At 58.2% G+C, this 20,833-nt stretch overlaps 1 protein-coding gene across 1 annotated transcript in view; it reads right to left on the bottom strand.

Moving 5' to 3' along the window:
* Positions 1-2,188: 2,188 nt before the first annotated feature.
* Positions 2,189-20,833, bottom strand: part of KATNIP (katanin interacting protein) — a 142,415-nt gene continuing 123,770 nt past the window's right edge. The window contains exons 18-27 of the mRNA XM_049638467.1: positions 20,421-20,598; positions 15,756-15,921; positions 12,386-12,543; positions 10,791-10,855; positions 9,440-9,550; positions 7,360-7,499; positions 5,295-5,396; positions 4,568-4,728; positions 4,387-4,475; positions 2,189-3,813 (exon numbers count right to left, since the gene is read on the bottom strand). Of these exons, the coding sequence (XP_049494424.1) occupies positions 3,755-3,813; positions 4,387-4,475; positions 4,568-4,728; positions 5,295-5,396; positions 7,360-7,499; positions 9,440-9,550; positions 10,791-10,855; positions 12,386-12,543; positions 15,756-15,921; positions 20,421-20,598 (1,229 nt within the window). The 3' untranslated portion in view covers positions 2,189-3,754. The remainder of the gene's footprint in view (positions 3,814-4,386; positions 4,476-4,567; positions 4,729-5,294; positions 5,397-7,359; positions 7,500-9,439; positions 9,551-10,790; positions 10,856-12,385; positions 12,544-15,755; positions 15,922-20,420; positions 20,599-20,833) is intronic.

Here is a 20,833-nt window from a genome sequence, read left to right as displayed (position 1 = left end):
AGGGAAGCAGGCAGGGCCTGACACGGAGGGGCTGTGGGGGTGTGGTATCCCGGAGAGCCTGTGCCCGGGCTCCAGTGGCCGTGAGTAATGGGGCCCAGACCCCGCACAGCCACCGGACCCGGGCGGGCTGAGCCGCCAGACCGTGTTCCGCTGTTTCGCTCAGAGGCCAAGTGGGTCCGGGGGCCTCAGAAAGGGACTCTAGGTGGGGTGGGAGGTGAGGCTTGGAGAGGGACCCAGGATGTCGCGGCAAACACTCCCAGGCGGGGGGGCGGCCACCTCCTGACTGCGGAAATAGCCCCGGTGGTCTCCTGGGGACCACGTGGGTCCTTCTGAGGTTGTGGGTCCAGGGCTGGAACCGTCCGGAGACGAATGAACGAACAAACAGAAGCAGGACCTCCCCACTGCTGGACAGAGGAGGCAGGTGCCCAGGGGGACAGAGGCCTGCGGGGAGGTTCCTCCGGAGCCCCTGCTGCTCTTCTGGAACTCTCCTGTCAGCCTCGGCCGAGAGCTGTGACCCACGACCGGGCGCGGGCATGGCCCTGAGCCCACAGGGATAGCTTTGTGGAAACTTATGCCCGGGGCTGAACAGGGACCAGGATTCGCCTCTGTTCTCCCACCAGGGATGCTGGGGGGGAGGGGGGACTGTCACCTCCAGCACACACAGGTCACCGGGCCAACCCCTGCCTCTGTGCCCAGGGGGGTCTGAGGGCATGATCCCCTCCCTCCTTGGACCCCCTGGGGAGGAACCAGCTGAGGGGCATTCGGGGAGCCACGGTCTTGGAGGGGGGACTGCGGCTTTCAGGGGGACCCGGAAGGGAGGGGGCGCTGGCCTTCATGCTGAGGGAGGGAGGGGGCTGGGGTGGAGGGTGGGCTACACAAGGCTTGTAACCCGTTTGGCTCGCTTGGCGTGTGCTTGGTTAAGCTGAGCCAACATTTAAAAGTTGGATTTTCAGGGTGCCTGGGTGGCTCAGTCGGTTAAGCGTCCGACTTCGGCTCAGGTCACGATCTCGCGGTCCGCGGGTTCGAGCCCCGCGTCGGGCTCTGGGCTGATGGCTCAGAGCCTGGAGCCTGCTTCCAATTCTGTGTTTCCCTCTCTCTCTGCCCCTCCCCCGTTCATGCTGTGTCTCTCTCTGTCTGAAAAATAAATAAACGTTAAAAAAAATTTTTTTTTTTAAAAGTTGGATTTTCGCATTAAAAAAAAATAAAAACACCTGGATTTCTGGCTTCTCGTAAAGTCCTTGAAGGCATCTCCGGACCATTGGAGCTGAGACGCGATCACCCCCTAGTCGGGGCCTGCGCTGCCCTGTTAAGGGGACCCTCCTGGGCCAGCTTTGCTCCCCGACGTCGTCAGAGCAGGGCCCCCGGGCCTCCCACCCCACAGGAGGGCCGGAAGGGCTTGCATGCCCTCCAGTAGGGGGAGGCTCTCCAACACGGGGTCGCTGGGCAGGGCAGGGCCCCTCTGTCTGGGCAGGAGCTCAGAGGCAAGCGGTGGGGTGGGGGGGCTGGTCAGGGGAGGGGGTGGGGTTTCCGAGGGGCCCCCTGCTCAGCACCAAGGCGCTCCCTGGCCCCTGAGCTGTAGCCCAGACACCGGCCCCCAAATGAGCCTTCTTCCCCCCCCCCCCCCCCCCCCCCCCCCGCTGAGGGCGGCTCTCTCCAGATGCCAAGAGCCCCCAACCAAGGCTCACCTCTGGGGGAAGCAGGGGAGCCGGAAACCACAGGAGGCGGCCCAGGAGTCTGGCATTGGGGGGGGGGGGTTGGCTTCAAGGATCCACATAAGCCTCGGGGAAACTGCAGGGCCACTGACCCGGGGATTTCACCCCGCCTCAGCTCTCCTGGGGCTGTCCCAGGATTTGCGCGCTGATGGCTTCCAAAGCTGTGTATCTTGGGCAAGCCGCTCAACCGCTCTGTGCCTCAATTCTCTCATCTGTGAAAGGAGGATCATAATAGCGCCTACCCCATGGGGTTGTTATGTGGATTAAATGAGCGCCGGACACAAAACAACCACTACATACGTGTGGGCTTCTATCGTCTACCCAGGATCATGCCCCCATTTGCAGGTGGAGACAGCGGGGGGGGGGGGGGCTCAGAGAGGGGACTTGCCCTGTGCCACTCAGCCAGCCTCAGTTCCTGGAGGCGGCACAGGCTCCCTCCGTCTGACCCCAAACCCAGCACGTCAGACCAGATTCTTAATAACATCTTTTATTGATTTTGCAAGAGAAAAAAATAGAAATTTATTTTAGAGTTAATGCCCGTACAGCTTTTTTTTTTCCCCCTCCTAAATTGCATGGTGCATACAATTATTATAAACATCAGTGGAGATTCTGGGAGCGTGTGCGCTGCTCGAGCAATCTCCCCGACAGTCTGACCCGGGCCCCAGCCTCAGGTGGGGACGGGAAGCCGTGACAGCCTTTAAAGTCGTGGCACCTGTTTTGGTCCCCAAGCGCCGGCCTGATCAGCCCCCGACTCCCCCCAAGCCTCGGCTCTCCTGGGAGCCCACAGGCCTTGGGGGCACCCGCCCCATCTGGGAGGTGAGCAGGGGAGCTGCAGCAATGATGGATCTTCTCCGGGAGAAACAATTCCTCGTCTTCGCATCGGCCCCCTGCTCCAAATGAAAAGCGCATTTGCATAGCTGCTCCGCGGAAGCTGCAAAGCTCATAAAGTATCTGCCGGGCTCTCGGTTGCATAGGAACGTACTTCGAGTACAGCGCTGCGGCGGGGCCGGGCTGGGCGCCAGGAAAACAACGGATTAATATTTGGAACGAGAAATTACCCACCACTGGGAAACCAATTAGGTCCCTGATCCGGGCTTGTTACATAGATGGAAATAGATGCGTTCTGAGCTCCACTCGGCTGGGGGTGCAAGGCACATTTCCAACTCGCGGGGAAGCTGCCGGGAGGGGGGGAAGGGGTGGGGGCACCAGACACCTCGCTGCCCGCAGGCAAGGGCGCCCGGCACGGGCGAGACGGGGGGAGGCGAGTGAGAGAAGCCCGTGGCGAGGCCGCAGGGATGCGGCCGCCCTCCTCCAGACAGAGTTCAAGGGGAAGGGGAGGTGGGCTCTGGGGCCCGAGGGTGGGGTTGTGGCCCTGGTCCTCGGCCTGCCCTGCGTCCGGAGCCTTCTGGGGCGTGAAGCTGTCCACCCGCGGGTCCCACGTGGGCCTGGCAGCATGGCGGGTGGGCACGGCCCCCTTCCTCTTCCCAATGAGACACACACGTCCCCGGGGATCCGTCCTCCTTGCCTGGGATGAGTGAGGGGGGTGCAGCGGCCCTGGCTAGACCTTCGGGGGACCAGGGAACTGTCCCGCCTTCTCAGCCAGCTGCACCGGCCCCCGGATGAGGGAGGGACGTGGGGGCGGGGAGCTGCTGGCACCCCTCCCCTTGCTGTTGGGGTCTGAGGCCTGACCCCGGGCCCGGGACAGCCACACTCTGTGCTGGGAGCAAGTCCTCCCCGGCCACCCCACCATCTGGGCCTGAGCAGGGACAGGCGTGAGTGCGTGTGGCCCTGCTTTGCTGGGTCCTGCGGGAGGGCACCGAGCTGGGTGTCCTGGGAGGGAGCCCCCGAGCCGCAAGGCGGAGGAAGGCCGTGCCACGCGAGTCCTCTTTCCAAGTCCTCTTTCGCGAAGGGACTCCTTCTTCCAGCCCCCGGAGTCCAGGCTGCTGAGGCTGAGGTCTGGGGGCGGGCGACATGGGTGCTGGGCGGGGCCGGTGACAGAGCCCGGCTCCGGTCGGGAGGCCCGGCTCTCCCTCCTCCGCCAGTCAGCACCGCCACCGTCGCACTGTCTCCTTCTCGCTTATGCAGGTTTTGGGGCGCAGTGCTGTCGGGGAGAGTACAGAGGGGTGGACGTTACCCAGCCTCAGTCACCGAGGGCAGCCCCACGCCCTGGGGGTGAAGTCCGGACCGTCCTGGTGGCCTGGCCAGGCCACCGCCTGCAGCCCCGGAGCCCAGCGCCCGCACGCCGACCCGTCCCCTCCCCTGCAGCGACTCTGCTGCCTCGCCTCCGGGCCTTTGCCACGCTGTCCCCTCTGCCTGGCCAGCTCCCCGTATCTCTTAGGGTGCAGCTCAAACAGCACCTCCTCTGGGAAGCCCTCGCCCCCCGCATCCCCCACTGGTTTCCCAGCCGCCTCCATACAGCGCGTCTGCCCTTCGGGGCCTTTTCCCTCTGCGCCCCAAGGGCCTGCCTCCCAGGAAGCCACACCGGGTCACAGGCGCCTGTGGGACGTGGGAAGCACGTTGCCCCTGGGGTTCTGCCCCCACAGCCCCAGCTCAGCCGCCAGGCGGGCTCCTGGGCGGAGCAGAGGGGTCCGAGGGGCGGGCAGGGGCTGCTGGCTCCCGACCGTTCAGCCTTAACTCCCGAGGGCTACGCTCTGGGCCGAGAGGCGACACTGACCTGGGTCAACCGCGCTCTGCTTCCTTTTCGAGTTGGTAATGATTTGGTTTTCGTTCATCATCTGGACGTCCTGATCCTCCACCTGATTGCTGGGGGGAGGGAGAGGAAGGAAGGTTCGACCCCTGCCGTCCGTCCCCGTTAGGGCCGGCGGGGGAGGCCGTGGGGCGGGCCTGGGGCGCACCTGATGGCGGTGCGTTTCTCCTGGCGGCACACGTCTGCGTCCTCGGTGAAGAGGATGGTGTGGTAGGGCAGCGTGGGCTCGCACGTGGGCAGGATGCCCCCCACCAGGTGGCCCACCATGGCCAGGATCCCGTTGTACACAAGCAAGTCGTCCACCAGGAGCTGGACAGACAGAGGAGGCGCTGCACCGTGTGGCCGGGGTGGGGTGGGGGGGGGATAGGGACCCTTCCCCCCACCCCCCTACCCCCGGCCTCGGGCAAAGCAGGTCACTGCTCCGAGCCTCGCCCGCTAGCCCGGCCCGCGTTATGGTGTCAGATCTTTGCAACCCTCGGCCAGACGGGGACGGGGAGGCTTCAAATACCTTTAGCCCACGTGGCCGAGCCGGGAGGCAAATCTGGGCCCCTGGCCCCCGAGGCCCCGGCTCTCCCGGCCCCAGAGTTGCCTCCCGGCGCGAAGAACTCCCTAAACCAATATGACTGGAAAAGACAAGATGAAAGAAAAGCCACTTTCGGTTTGTTTTTTTTTCAGGGTGATGATTCAAATCACTCGAGGCGGGTTTTGAATTCACGATGGGACGGCGAATTTCCCTGCATCTGAGGACCAGGCAGTGGTGTCCAAGGTAGCGACGGAGAGGAGTAAATCAAACGGCGGCGACGAATGGTAATTGCCGGCAGCCTAATTACCAACCAGCATAATTATCTCAAAAAACCCAGCTAATAAGTACTTACGCCAAACTCCTTCACCCCTCGATGGGGCGTTTTTGCATAATTCCACAGTTTGATCATTGACACGGTGGTAGGCAGATCGAAAATCACATAGACCCGGTTCACCTGTCAGAGGCAAGAACTCATTAAAACGGGCATGTTTGGAAACAGAGGCGCGGGGCGGGGCGGGGGGCGCCAGACGCGGGCAGGGGTGAGCCGGGCGGGCGCGGGAGGCAGCGCCTGGGCTGCTGGGGCCGCGGTGCGTGGGGCTCCCGCTGCCTTCTGTCTCCTGGAAGCCCATCTCGAGTCCGGTCACGTGTGGCTGCGTTTGCAACAAACCGCTGAGCTGGCTCCGGGAGGGCCTGTTTTCTCGGGCCTGGCGTGGCCCTCATCTAAATACCCACGGAGAATTGGGTGCGCCCTTCCCTCTCCCCCAGGTCAGGCCAGACGCTTCGCGGGCCAAAGGGGCGGGCCCCAGGTCAAGGAGCACTGTCTCCGGCGATCAGCACGGCCTTGACCCCGATCTGTCCTTTCCCCCAACCACAAATGAGCAGCACGGCGCAGGCCCTGAAAGCAGTGTGGGATAATATCCAGCATGGGTCTTTGAATCTCTGCCTGGCGCAGGGGTGGTGGAGGGGTGTCGGGATCAGTGGCAGAATCAGCTACTAAGGTCAGACCTTCAGCTTCCCCCACCCCCGCCCGCCCCGGCCACCCCCGCTGCCCCCACAAAGACTCTCCAATATCAGGGGGCCCCTCGCACGACAGAATAAAGCAAAAAGCAGTCAGTGCTGGCCCCGGGCTGCAGGCTGCAGGCTCCGTTTTGCCCCAGGCCCTGGGGCTCGGCCTCCGGCCATCCTCAGAATGTCTCAGAGGATGTCGGGAGTGCAGGGGGGCGGGCCAGGGTACTGCTGGGGCAGGGGCAGCCTTCTGACTGCACCGCGGAAATAATAAAGGTCCTCAAACTCAGTTGCCCAAGGGGCTCAAGCAGATACGAATATTTGAGTCCAAGGGCACCTGGGTGGTTCAGTCGGTTGAGTGTCCGGCTTCGACTCAGGGCATGATCTCAGGGCTCGTGAGTTCAAGCCCCGAGTCGGTCTCTGCCCTCAGCACCGAGCTCGCTTCAGATCCTCTGTTCCCCTCTCTCTCGGCCCCTCCCCAGCTTGTACTCTCTCAACAACAACAACAACAACAACAACAACAACAAACGTTAGAGTCAAGCTGGGAGAGTGACAGCTGGGCAGACGACTTCACACCAAAAGCCAAGTGAAAGACGACGGGAAAACACGTGCTGGCCAAACACCAGATGGCCGTGGGCGGGCGGGGCCCGGGTCTCAGGGCTGAGAGACCTCCGTGTTTCTCCGCTGCAGCGGTGGGGCTGGCCTCCGCTCAGGGGGGACGGATGCTCGGGGCTCACGGGGGACACTGTTGGAAGAGCTCCCCAACAGAGCTGCTGATGCCGTCTCTGTGCTCTGAGGGCCAAATGTACCTCCCGGTCGTCCTGCCCAGTCACACGGAGGGGGAGGGGACACTTCCGCCGTCACAGGCGTGCCCCAGGGCCTGCGGCACTCACATACTCGGGCATGAGGGTGGCGCGGGGCTAGAACGACCTGCCTGGCCGGCCTGTCTCCTCTCTCTCTAGCCGGGTGGGTGAAGGCCACCCCCAAGACCCCCAGTGACCAGCAGGACCAGTGGGAGGGTCTGAGGTCTGCAAAACTGAGTCTGTTGAAGAGCTGGCAGGCAGATCTGGGGCCAGAGGTCGGGGTCCGGTGCCCAGTGCTCTCGAGGCGGAGCAGACACAGGGAATGAGGCCAGAGGATGGGGCTGGGAGGGCAGAGGGGGCTGCTGCACGGGCCCTCCAGAGTCCCATGTGGGCGGCCTCTTGTCGCAACCACCCCAAGAGCGCCGAGAAAGAACTTGCCCCGAAGAGTGCCCGTCAGAGTGTTAGTTAGCTAGATGTGAGCCTTCCTGACGGCCCTCGGGCATTTTGGTTCGTTGGAGATTCACTCGCCTGGAACAAAGACGCGTCACCGAGGCCAAGGACACAAAGTCGCCCTGCCCACCCCGGGGCGGGGAGTCCCCGCAAACCCACCAGGCCCGGCAGGATGGGAGCCAGCCACATGTGCCTGCCATCGCAGGTGTCGTTCACTTGGTCGATGAGCTTGTCGGGCGTCCGGACGTCCCCGCACACGCCCTCCAGGGAGTTCACGCTGTCGGGGAAGGCGGCGATATCTGGGGAGCCTCTAAGCTGCCATAACCCAAAGCAGTGTGCTGGCAGCTGCGTGCCACCCTGGCGGCCGCTGGCCTCGTCACGCTGATGGCGTGGCCCAGGGGACGCTGGGGCTGGCGGGCAGAATGGCCGTCTGCTGCTCTGGGCAGCCGGAAGAGCGACAGCCAAATTAGACATGCCAGGGAAAATGAGCACAGAGGCCAACGGGGGTGGGTGTGTGGGGAGGAGGTGACCAGTTTCAAGGAAAGGGGAGGAGCCGTGCAGACAGATGGCGGGGAAAGAGCAGTCTCACCGGACTGCTGGCGGCAGGAACAGAATTTGTGGCTGACGCTTTGGAGAGTGGAGGACAAACTGCTAAGGTGTTCCTTTCCAAGGGGACACGGCCTCGGCATGTGGGGACCAGCCTGAGACTGGACGCAGCGGGGGGGAGCCGGGCCCAGCTATGGCCACTCAACTCCCGGACATTAGCGCGGATCTGGACAAACCAGGTCCGGTGCTGGCTCTGCATTCTGACCTGGGGTCTTGGGAAAGTCACAGAGCACCTTGGGGCCTGTTCCCTCATCTGTAAAATGGGTATAAAAACCTCCGCGTCCGGGGCGCCTGGGTGGTCGGTTAAGCGGCCGACTTCGGCTCAGGTCATGATCTCACGGTTCGTGGGTTCGAGCCCCGCGTCGGGCTCTGTGCCGACAGCTCAGAGGCTGGAGCCTGCTTTGGATTCTGTCTCCCTCTCTCTCTGACCCTGCCCCGCTCACACTCTCTCGCTCTCTCTCTCAAAAATAAGTAAACGTTAAAAAAAAAAATTAAAAACCTCCACATCCCAGAATTGATGTGAGGCTCTCAGAGGACACTGGATGTGAGCGTGCCCGGTAAAATCAACACAGCCTTGAATATCCAAGGACTCACTAACAACAATCAAAACCACCAACAATCATTTGTCAGGTGGGGAGGATGGTGTCACCGGGGGAAGGGCAGAAAAGCTGGATCAGAAAAGGATCCAACTGGAACCCAGGGAATCCCACATAGGTGCAAGGCAGGCTTTGGGGTTGGAGCGGCTCTGGCCGGTCCCTGTGGTGGGCCAGGGATCACAGGGCAAAGGCCCAGAGGGGTCAGGCAGGTGATGTCAAAGAGACACATGACAGCTTAGTGGTCAGAGCATGGTTTCTGGAGCCGGACTCCCAGGTCCTCACTCCTATGCTGTGTGACCTTGGGCAAGTTACTTAACCTCTCTGTGTCTCAGGTCTTCATTGGTAAAATGGGGCTAACAGCACTCACTTCACGAGACCATCGTGAGGGCAAATCAGGTACCACGGGACAAGCCCTCACCGAATGAGCCCTCAGTAAACATTAGCAATTTGTCTGGGGGACCTGGCAGGAAACAATAAGGACATGCTTGGGGGAAAGGGCAGTGGATACTGAGGTCCGGCCATCATTGTGGTGCATGACTGTGGCCTCAAACATTGCTAATTTTTTCAAGAGCTGCTGGAGAGTGAGGTGTTCCTGTGAAACGCCCTGATCTTCCCAAAACACTAGCAACGAATCTAAAATATTTAAAAACTCAGTGGGCTAATAGTTTGCAGGTTCTGGTGCGGGCGTTCCCTGAACAAAGAGGACCATGGTCAATGAATTCACTGGGCTGAACACAGGGCCACAGGCTGCTCCCTGCAGGCCTTGCCAGAGCCTTTAGAACTCCAAAGTACCTGCGGATCTCCAGGAGGGGGTGCAGTTAGTACCGTCGCCCGAATCCCCGGGCGACAGGACTCTCTGTTTGTGGGACTCCTGTTACCTTGGGACTCCCAAGAGTCAGCCTCTGACCCTCAGCAGAGTCCCCTGGCATTTTCAGTCCCGGGGTCTGGTTCTTGCAGGGACGTCTCCTCTCCTGCCCCTGACCCTCCCACGTTCCCTTTGGTCAGGGTGGGGTCCCCCTTCTGCCTAGAAAGGATACTGTTTTCCGACAGAGGGATTTTTTCTCCCCGCTCATCATACAGCTCCAGGCCCGTAAGACCGATGTAATAGGGGTCACCCCAGCTGGTCAGGAGCTGGAACTGAAAAATGACTGTGGCACATTATTAAGGAAAAATAGGCTTAATTTTCTGAGAACAAAGCAAGACAATGGCAAAGATCATATTGGGATAGACTTTTTGGGGGCTTATGCAGGTGAAGGGGGGGGGGATCATTTTTTTCTCGCACGGAGACTGAAACCTATCCAAATATGTGTGGCATTAAATTTTCTTTAATGGAAGCTGCGTATGCATGTGTTTCAAGAATTAAAAACTTCCCTCCACGTCCCAGGAGACAGGAGGACAGGAGGGAGGGAGCTGGCAGGACGGAGGACCATTTGCACCAGAAACTCATCGTGTGGTCATGCCGAACAAAGTGACCGGCAGTCAAACTGTCTTGTGCCTCAATTTCCCTGGTTGTAAAATGACAAAGAACGAAGCACCTGTTCTCTCCTCCATTCACTTCAAGTGTGCAGGGGGTGGGGGTGGGGGGGATACATGAGCACCAGGAGGGATGGGCCGTGGCAGGGTGACCGACCCGCCATTGCTGACTGAGTCGCACAATGGGGGCACCAAGCCTGTCCTCAGCCCTGTCCCCAGCCTGCTCCCAGCATTCCAGGGGCAGACAGGGCAGGAAACCAGAGTGGCGGCTTCCGGGCAATATCATAGCCACAGGCAGACCTTCCGGAAGAACGGACTGGTGAGAGAGCCAGGCTGCTCACATTCACTAACCTGTCTTACTCCTTCCCAGCTATGTGGCCTTGGGCAAGGTACTTAGCCTCTCTGGGCCTCAGTTTTCTCATCTGTGAAATGGGTGGGGGGGGTGTTAGCAGTTCCACCGCCCGGGGCTGGGGTGAGGCCTGAGTTAACACAGGCAGCCCAGTGTGAACAGTGTCAGGCCGAGGAAAGGGCCCGGCGACTTTGAGCTCTCCTTACTTCTATCTTTACCTCCTCCCTGCCTGGGTCCGAGGACAGCCTCCAGTTCAGGCCCTGCGGAAAGTTCCAGCTTCTCTGGCCCCGCCCCGCTGGAGTCCTGGGTGGTGCTGCTTCCTGAAACATCAGCCGGCCAGGGCGCGGCATCTGGAACTCGGGTGGCTGCCCCCGCCCCGGCAGCACCCAGTGAGCCCGCGGACCCGCCAACCCTCCCACGGCCCCCCGGGTTTCCCTGCGTGGGGCTCCAGCTCCTGGGCTGCGGCCTGCCGGGAACCCCAACGTTGCCAGAGGGGCCGAACCCTCTCCTGGGGTTCCGGACAGGGCCCCTGAGGGCTTGGGACGCGCAGACAGGTGGCAGGATACAGCCGCAGGGCATCAGGGGCGCCTCGTAGTCCATGCTTGCCTGCTCCTGGCTTTGCGTGTTGAGCCTGAAAAAAATCCACAAAATGGCACCAGGAAGCAGGAGATTGCAACTACCCTGATCGCTGGCCACTTACTCCCCAGGTGACAGACTTTGAAGACCCTGTGGCCGGAGAGGGTTCCCCGATGTAGTGTGTGCCCACGTGGAGTCCTGTCCTACTCCGGGAGACTCAGTCACCTCCCAGGCGACTGCATGGACACTTCCTTCCCCAGGACAGCCCCAGGAGGTGGGTACGCTTATAGCCCTGGGGTGCGGGTGAGGAAACCGGCACACGGAGAAGTGAAGTCACTTGCTCAGGGCCACACAGCTGGCAGGCGGCCGAACTGGGATGTGACCTGAGGTTGGCCGGTTCCAGAGTCCACACTTAACCACCCAGCTCAGGGATGTACTCAGTAGGTGTCGGCCTGCCCTGATCCTTCTTCAAGCCCCACCTCACTGCCTGTTCATGAACAAGGCGAGTCCACACTGTGCTGACAGCTGGGCCAGACCCAGGGTGGGGTGGAGTGCCCGGCCGGGACCGGCTACCCTAGGGGGTGGTCAGGGACCCGACGCCTGAGCCAAGAAGGAGGCAGCCGCACAGAGTCAGAAGTGAACCCTGCAAGCAGAGAGGCAGCCAGAGCAAAGGTCCTGCGGCGGGAGAGCAACAAGGGGGCTGGGTTGTGGGGCGGGATGGGAGGCAGGCAGGGAGAGGAGGCCTGCGGAAGGTGGGGCGTACCCTGAAGGCTTTGGCTTTGTGATGCTGAGCAAGTGGCTTCGATAGCAGGGGACTGAGTTCCCACATCTGTAAAATGGGCAAGATAATCCCTACCTCAAAGGGTGGGTGGAAGGATGAATACAAAGCATCGGAACAGAGCCGGCACCTGGAAGGGGCTGGGGCGTTTCTCCCGGTCCACAGCCAGTACCCTCCAGCCTTGCTGGTTTTCTTCAATTTCAAGGGCAATGTTATAATTAAGCGGCTGTTCCCAATGACCGGCCCAACAAGTGATCCCAGCCACAGCGGAGGGAAACTCATTTTGTTTTGTGAGCATGGCCTCTGGCATTTGGACATCAGGGGGTTTAAATGAGTTAACTGAACGCGGCATTTACAAATTGTTACGGACTTAATGCAGCTGAGACCGGGGCCAAGAAATACCAGCGAACCCACAAAATGTTAGGCTCTCATTTTCTCTTTGAATCTTTCTAAACTGGGAACTGAGAAACAATCGAGAGAGAGAGAGAGAAGGCCCTTCCCCAAATTGGCCGGCGGGCATTTCTGGAACGGAGGCAGGCTGGAACCTCTTTTCCCAGCAGGAAGTGCAATGAAGCATTTAAAATCTCCAGCACTCCAGACTGTGAGAAACCCAAACATCCCTAGACAAGGTGGGTACATCCCACAGGCTTCCGGAGAGGCTCGGCTGAGCTTTAGAAAACCGCCAAGTTGAAAAGCAACGCGTTTGATCATCGTTTCAAAACCTTTAGGTATAAACTTCAGAGCGATGCGGGGAGCCGGCAGCCCTGAGGACAGGGAGGGGACACTCCCGGGCCTTCCCCCACTCACCTCTGGGCCGGCTGGGGCAGCTGTCGAGCCTGGAGGTGGTCCACAAAGAGAATTTCTTGAGCGAAATCAAAGTGGCAGTTGCCCGGCCCCTTCCGGATGAGGAAGCCCTCTGGAGGGGAGATGCACAGGCCGTCCAGGGAGGTGTGGACGATTTTGGCCTAGCAAACAAAAGAAAGCCGCGTGCTCGTGTGCCGTGTGTGTGACAGACGGCCTTCACGGAGCCCCCACGCCGGACAAACATCCCGGCCTGGCCTCCCTCTCAGGCCAGAAGCACCGGGCCGGGCCACTTTCCGGTGCCACCCCCACTCCGTGCCAGGTGCTGTGCTGGGCACTGGGCAGACGGCAGGGGACGAGGGTGGCCCACAAGTTGGGGTGGCGCCTGACCCGGCCCGGGTCCCCACCCACCTCACCCGCTGCAGAGCAGCACGGTGGTCAAGGGCACTCAGGTGCCCCGACATCCGCCGTTAGCACCTGTGCGAGTGACTTAACCTCCCTATGCCTCAACTGCCTCCTCTGTTAAGTGGGCTCGATAATGAGTGAACTTGGTAAAATACGCAGAATGCAGTGCCGGGAAAAAGCGATGTACTCAGTAGGTGTTGGCCTACCCTGATCCTTCTTCAAGCCCCGCCTCACAGACCACCACTTCTCCTACGCTGTCCCCAGGACAGAGCGAGCCCCTTCCTGATCTTCCTTCTCATGGCCCTTAGCTCGTTCTTTTTTTTTTTTTTTTATGTGATGTTTATTTATTATTTTGAGAGAGAGAGTGTGAGCAGGGAAGGGGCAGGGGTGGGGGTAGGGACAGAGGATCTGAAGCAGGCTCTGTGCTGACAGCAGCAAGCCTGATGTGGGGCTTGAACTCACAAACCAAGAGATCATGGCCTGAGCTGAAGTCGGACGCTTAACCGACTGAGCCCCCCAGGCACCTCCTTAGCTCAACCAACTGAGCCCCCCAGGCGCCCCCTTAGCTCAACCGACTGAGCCCCCCAGGCGCCCCCTTAGCTCATTCTTTTAGGACGCGTACTCCCTAACAGCGTCCTGAGCGGCTTCTGGGTCTCCCTCCGTGGCAGAGACCCTGGCGAGGCCCCTATACCTGCTTCAGGGCCTGGTGCGTAAGTGGGCGCTTACCAGCTTGCCGAATGGGGTGCATTTGGGCCAACGTGTCCCCCGTTCTAGGACGGATCTCACCAGCCAGGTGGCCAGGATCTACCAGTGAATCTCCAAGCCTGAAGGGCAGGGTCTGAGGTGGCTCGGGTCTGCTCCCCTTGGGCAGGGGGGTGCTGGGTGAGCAGAGAGGGGTAGTCGACCACACATTTTGGAATCAGGCCCGCTTGCGTCGTCCTGGTGAGGAACGTGGGCCCAACTGCAGACCAAATGGGTAGATTCTCACCTCCAGGGGACGCAGAGGGGCTGTGCTCCATGAGAGGAGCCCCCTCATGGCAGCCGGTCACAGGGCACGTAAGCAGGAAGAGTGTAGGGTAAATGGCTTCAGGTATGGCTGGATATGGGGACCCTAGACTGTGACTGCAACTCCCCACTTGGTCTTGCTCCCGGCTGATTCAGACCCTGGCCCAGGGCCGGACCCGGATGTACTGTAACCTGCTGGTCACACGACTGGTCCAGGGACGTGGACCTAGACCAGAACGACCGGCATGACTCCCGGGGTTCTGCCGGCTCGCCTCCAAAGAGGGGTTCCTTCTTCAGCTGGGCTTGGAGCTGGCAGGAGGCTGGTGACAGAGCAGAGGCCCAGGAAGGCCCTGTCCCTCCTCCAGGGCCACCACCTCCACTAGGAGGTGTCCCTGACTTCCCCAGGCCTCTGTTTATTCCATTGGATGGGACTTCTATAACCTCCGTCTTACAGCCAAGGAAATTAGTTCAGAGAGGCTAAGCAATTCGCCTGAGGACACACTGCAGGGACCTTAAGCCCCATCCCCAGCGTGCAAGGCCTGGTTCTAACCACGTGCCAGGGGCCCGTAAACGGAGCGCCCAGAGGGCCTTGGGGGACACCGGCAGCCGAGGCATCTTCCTGGGGAGGGCATGGTTGCCATCACACTGCCCTCTGGGATCTACCCTTACAGATTGTGCCCCTCTCTCCAGTCCATGGTGGCCACTGGTCACCGGCAATGAGGCCGGTGGCCACGGCCAGGCCTGGGAAGCAGGGGCTCTGGGCCCAGCATTTCCAGGTGGCAAATCCAGGTCATGGAGGCTCGACAGGACAGACTGATTCACTCGAGGGAACGTAAAGGCCCAGAGGCACGAGTTGAGCCAGAAGAATGTTTTTTTAACGCCCATATAGCTGACTTTTTAAACCCGCTGAAGCTGAGAGCGTGCTCAGGGAGCCGCCAGCGTGGCCTGGGAGGCTTTGTGAGCTGCGCGCTGCTCCAGAAGGCGAGCGCCTGAGGGCTGCTGACTCCACCGTGGCGACCCCCCACGGTTCTGCCCCAGGGGCCCGCGGAAGTAACTCTGTGGCAGGTGCATGGTGGGGTGCCACACGTGGGGCTCACGGCACCCGAGGCCGAGGCCTGGCGTGGTCAAGCTTCGTGTGGCAGAGGATGATGGGTACTCTCCCAAGGCAGGTAGCATCCGCCTCCTCACTTTATACATGGGGAAACTGAGGCCCAGGGAAAGCAGGCCACTTGCAAAGATCACACAGCTGGTTAGGGTCAGAGCTGGGTTTCAGACCGGGAGCTTGTGACTTTCGGGCCCTGACTGTGTTGCTGTATTTTCGGTGGCCTTCTCACCATCCGCTCTGTGTTGCAGTGGGAGGGGACAAACGTGTCACAGTCCATAGTCACAGGAGGACAGAAAAGCCCACACTGCAGCAGAGGCCCCTGCTTTTTCACACCCAGCAGGAGAACCCGGTGTGGAACCGGAGTGTGAGCCCCACGCCCAGCAGACGTGGACTGGGGGCTCCAGCTGTGTGACCCTGGATGAGTGAATGCACCGTCCTGAACCTCAGTCTAATACCCTGGAAGATGGGGGGTACTGACACCGGCTTCCCAGAGGCTGGGGTGAGGGCCCCATGAAATGAACGGGTACAAAACCCTCAGCTCAGGGCCCGGCCCCCAACCCTCAATGAACCGGCAGGCCTCAGTCTACCATTACGGTTGGGGCCTGGGCCTGCTGGGAACCCCCGAGCCCCCAGAAGAAACAAAGTGTCCCGAGTCTGCCCTGGCCTCTTTAGCCCATATTTGCTCTTTGCAGAAGAAGCCAATGGCAGTGTGTTCTCTCCCTGGCTATAACCCCCCCGCCCCCAGCTCCATTTGGAAAGTTCTGGAAGATTTATGCTCCTCTCTGGCAGCCACACCAGCCATTCATCACGGCGCCGTTTCCCTGACAGTGGACTGAGCGCGGCTGCTATTCCCCAGCTTACCCCGCGATAGGTGTCCTCGGGAGATTTATTGTAGTTCCAGAAGCGCAGGCCTGCGATGCTTTCGGCTCTGTCGAAGCGGATCGTGACCACGTGGTCCAGGCCCGGTGAGAAAGGGATCAGCCACATATGCTCACCCTCCATCGTGATGTTGGCTCCATCGATTAACCTGCAAATAGTGGGGGGAGCGGTGAGGTGGGGCTTGGCCGTGTCTTCTGGGAGAAATCAGAGCGGGGGTCTACATGTCCCCCCCCCCCCCCCCCCCCGCCGCCTCCTGTACCCACTGCACCAGCCTGGCTGTGCACAGGGATAAGTCTGTGCTGTTAAAGGTGGGGCAAACCAGTCATCAAGGTTTTTTTCTTTTTAATCTTTTTTAACGTTTATTTATTTTTGAGAGTCAGGTGGGGGAGGAGGGGGAGAGAGAGAGAGAGAGAGCAGGGGACACAGAATCCAAAGCAGGCTCCAGGCTCTGAGCTGTCCGCACAGAGCCCGACGCGGGGCTTGAACCCACAAACCATGAGATCAGGACCTGAGTCAAAGTCGGACGCTTCACTGACTGAGCCGCTCAGGAGCCCTGCCACCAAGGTTTAAAATAAAAGGGGAGAATGTATCATCTCTCTGGACCCTTTAACTCAGGGATTCCATTTCTGGAACTGTTCTCCTCTGAGGAAATTTTGTTCAACCTGCCTGAAGGGCTATCTGCACGAAGATATTCATCATAGTGGTGTTTATTTACAAACCACAAAAAACCCCACACCACCACAAAAAAAAAAAACAACGACCACAAAAACCCTAAGAGGTCTCAAAACACAAAGAGTCACGGAAATCTGTACACTTGTTGAAACGATCATCGTGAGGATGATGCAGTGACGCGGAAGAGGTGGCCACGGGCACCGATTTTAATGCTGGACAATGGGGACGGGGACCAGGAGAGATGATGCAGAAGTGAAGCACACATTTGTGTCAGGGGGATGGGAGGTGGATGCCTTTGTCTGTTTTCCAAACTTTTTGCGAAATGCTGTGGTGGCTCTATGGCACATTTTGAAATAATTTGATTCGTTCTTTCTTGGGCTGGGGAGAGACGTACTAAGGCACCAGGGTGAACTTGGCAGCTCTCAGTGAGGGAAAAGCACAAGAAGGGGCCGACCTGTGGCCTTAGGAGGGAGCCCCTGGAGCCTTTATGTGCTTCTTGGCCACTATTCTGAATCAACTGGTTACCTTGCCCGGATTGTACTCCCATCCCGGCCGGTTTCTCGTTTTCCTGCTCAGAACATCCTGCCTCATCATTCTCAACTTTGCCTGTGTTTGTCCCAGAGACCATCCCGCCACTGACTGCCCTGGGCTGCCCAGCACACCGCAGCCCAGACCCCAGGCCGTCATCCTGTGGCTCCGGCCTGTGTCTGGCATTGCCACTGAGTGGCCTGGCCCCAGGAATGGGGGCCCAACTCTCAGCTTCTCGGGGAACCCTCTCTCCTCTCCCTCTTATATTCCTGGTGACTTCGAGGCTGCTGCCCTGGGAGACATTCCTAGATTTTAAAATAAAACTTTATGTTTTCCTTTTACATTTTAAAGTTCTGGATTTGGAATAAATCTTACAATCTAAGTGTTCATCCAAGGAGGTAATGTTTCTTTTTTTCTCTAAAAGGCGGTTATTAAATTGATGGATGGCATGTCTTACAGCTGCTGGCATCTTAAAACTGAGGAAATTCAGCAATTTCAAACGGAGGTGTTTGCGGAATTAGGCTGACCAGAGAACCTTCTGTTTCCTTCTAAAAGCAGTTGCTTCTCTGTCCTAGAGATGGGGCTGCCTCCATAGCAAAACTGCTGCTTAATTCTGAAAGTGGAGAGAGTTGTTGAAGGGTTTACAGTTGACAGTGAAGGGAAGCCCCTACAGACCCCTTCAAGAATATCTAAATGATACTTCCCAGCTCTGTTCACAGAAAAACCTAGAAACTGGTTTCTACAGAAACTGGTTCCACAGAAACCCAGTAGCAATGAGCATCTCTCGTGGCTAGATTATGGTCTCTAAATACCATTTCCCAATAGAAGGAACCAGAACTTCTTGGGGAAAATGGTCAATTCCACATCTGGGACCAGAAATATACAAGGGGAGCCTGGAATATCTTGTCACATCAGAAAGCAGGAAAGCTGTCACAGACTCCTATTTTTAAAAAAGGATGCAGGGGCACCTGGGTGGCTCAGGCAGTTGAGCATCCGACTTCAGCTCAGGTCATGATCTCGCGGCTTGTGAGTTCGAGCCCCGCGTCGGGCTCTGTGCTGACAGCTGGGAGCCTGGAGCCTGCTTCGGATTCTGTGTACCCCCCTCTCTCTGCCCCTTCCCTGCTTGTGCTCTGTCTCTCAAGAGGAAATAAATGTTAACAAAACTTAAAAAAAAAAAAAAAAGGATCCAGGAGCTCTCAGTATCTAAGAGCATCAATAAGATAAAAACTGTAATAAATTGAAAACCTTCAAACACAGTCTGTGTAAGTTCATGATTTATGATCGTCAGACACAAAGTTTTTTTTTTTTTTAAGTAGACTTCACACCCAGCATGGAGCTCAATGTGGGGCTTGAACTCACGACCCTGAGATCAAGACCTGAGCTGAGATCAAGAGTCGGATGCTTAGCCAACTGAGCCACCTAGGTGCCCCCAAACACAAATGTTTTAGTATGCGAGAGAAACACCTTTTTATTCTGAAAGCTGAAAAAGAAAGGGAAAGAACCAAGCATTCAGACTGCCTTTCCTATTTGACTTGTACCTCAGAGTAACCAAATCACTGAAGAAAAATTTCTCTTTATTGATGAGAAAAAGAATGATAGGATCAGTGGACCACCATCCTGCACCCAAACCCCTAATATAGTAATGGGTGTGCCCACTGAGCATTGACCGCCAACGTCACAAGAACCCTGACAAGCAGACATTCTATATGTCCTGAAGGGAATGCACAGTGACATCGACACCCCCGTGGTCACGTCTTGCCCCGGTGGTCAAACTTCCATCGGATCAGGCGTCTAGATCTAATGAACAATTTACAGGAAATACAGGGGCCTGAGGAACAGGTTAAACAACACCATAGAGATACAACCAGTAAAATCCTGACACTACGGGGGGGGGGGGGGGGGGGGTGGAAAAGGCCCCTTCTTTAAACGAATATTTTCGAGAAAAAGTGAAAAAAAAGATGGGAGGGAACCTAGAGATTATAAGAGGCTTAAGAGACTTAACAGGGGCACCTGGGTGGCTCAGTTGGTTGTGTCCAACTTTGGCTCAGGTCATGGTCTCGTGGTTCATGAGTTTGAGCCCAAGTCAGGCTCTGTGCTGACAGCTCAGACCTGGAACCTGCTTCAGATTCTGTGTCTCCCCCTCTCTCTGCCCTTCTCCAACTCGTGCTTTGTCTCTCTCTCTCTCTCTCTCTCTCTCAAATAAATAAATAAATAAATAAATAAATAAATCAACATTTAAAAAGAAGAAAAGTGACATAACAAAGAATCACAATGTATGGACTTTATCTGGATCCCAAACCAACCAATCACAATGGATGGAACTTATGGGGAATCTCAAAACAACCCATCAGAATGTGTGGACCCTTACCTGGACCTCAATTCGAGAAACAAACTGTTAAAAAGGGAAGGTGAAGAGACTGTCAAGGGAAATAGGAACTTGCTAGATACCCTACTCATTTAGGGAATCAGTGTTAATTTGAATTTTGGGGGGTGGAATGGTGGTAGTGAGATGATGTTCTTCCTAAAGTCCTTATTGGTTAGAGCTACACGCCGAAGTATTCAGAGATGAAGTGCTCTCGGGCCTGGGGTTTGGGGTAACACAAACTGAGGCGGGGGTGGTAGGCGGGTGGGTGTGGATGGACAAGCAGGGCCGGCCGTGGGCTGATCATTTTGCAGCAGGAGCTGGGCTGGCGGGCTCCAAGCCTGAGCATGCGGGAGCCTGATCTGCCAAGATGCGGAGTGCCGCGTGGTTCGTGAGCAGGTGCTGACGGCAGGTGTGAGGGCCGCGGTTAAGGGGTCCCTTAACAAAGCAGGGGGGAGTCCTCTGGGCCAGACAGGGGGTGCGGGTGTGGTGTGGCAATCCCCTTCCCGCCCTCCGGCCATGGGATTTATTGTCCTCATGCTACTGATAAGGACACGGAGGCAGTGGAAGACGGTGGAACTTAGTGGTTAATTAAGTGCGTGGATGTTGGTTTCCCCGGGGACCTCCATTCAGAGGACTGTGCCACTCAAAACTAGTCTGGGTGGGGACGGCTGGGTGGCTCAGTCAGTTAAGCGCCCGACTCCCCGTCTCTTGATTTCGGCTCAGGTCATGGTATCATGGTTCATAAGATCAAGCCCTGCATAGGGCTCTGAGCCGACGATACGGAGCCTGCTCGGGATTCTCTCTTTCTTGCTCCCCCTCTCTCTCAAAATAAATAAGGAAACCTCAAAAAATACAGTAAAATAAACTGGGAAGACCCACACCTCACGGGGTGGCAGGAAGGTGGAAGACGGAACGCTATTTCATGTCTGAATCTGGAGTCTGAGAGACAGAACAGATCCGCACCAGCTCCACGTCTGAGCGTGAGCGACCCCGCCTCTCGGGGGCCGAAAGTGGTCCACTGCTCGTGGTCGGAGGGGATTGCTCTGGAAGTCGCCGCAGGCGGCTTCTTACGGACAACTTACTTGTCCAGGGTCCGGGAGTCATCGGCATACTCAGGAAGGTCGTTCAGGTCCCTGGGGGAGGCGGAGATCTGGTGCAGGCTGATGGGCAGCGCCTGGCCGTCCTTGCCCACCACTTCCAGGCCTGTGAGCCCCAGGTAGTGCGGGTCCCCCCAGGAGGCAGTGAAGTTCAGCTGAAGGCCTGTAACAGGAGGAAAAGCGGCCCATGAACGCCAAACGTTCCGGAGGAGGCTCCCAGACGGAGACGGGAAAAGGGATGACCTTCAGCCTCTGTGTTCTACCGCCTTGAAAACCCAGACTCAGATGAAAGGGCCTTCAGGGTGGGCTCTCCACCTTTCCTCTTAGTGACCCTCAGGCCTGGGACACCGCTGATGTTCTGGAAGCGTCTGCAGGATGACTGGACCAGTGTCGTGTAA

Source organism: Panthera uncia, chromosome E3 (genome assembly GCF_023721935.1).
Source record: "Panthera uncia isolate 11264 chromosome E3, Puncia_PCG_1.0, whole genome shotgun sequence".
NCBI classification, from domain to species: Eukaryota; Metazoa; Chordata; class Mammalia; order Carnivora; family Felidae; genus Panthera; species Panthera uncia.
This window is presented reverse-complemented; position numbering and strand designations above follow the sequence as displayed.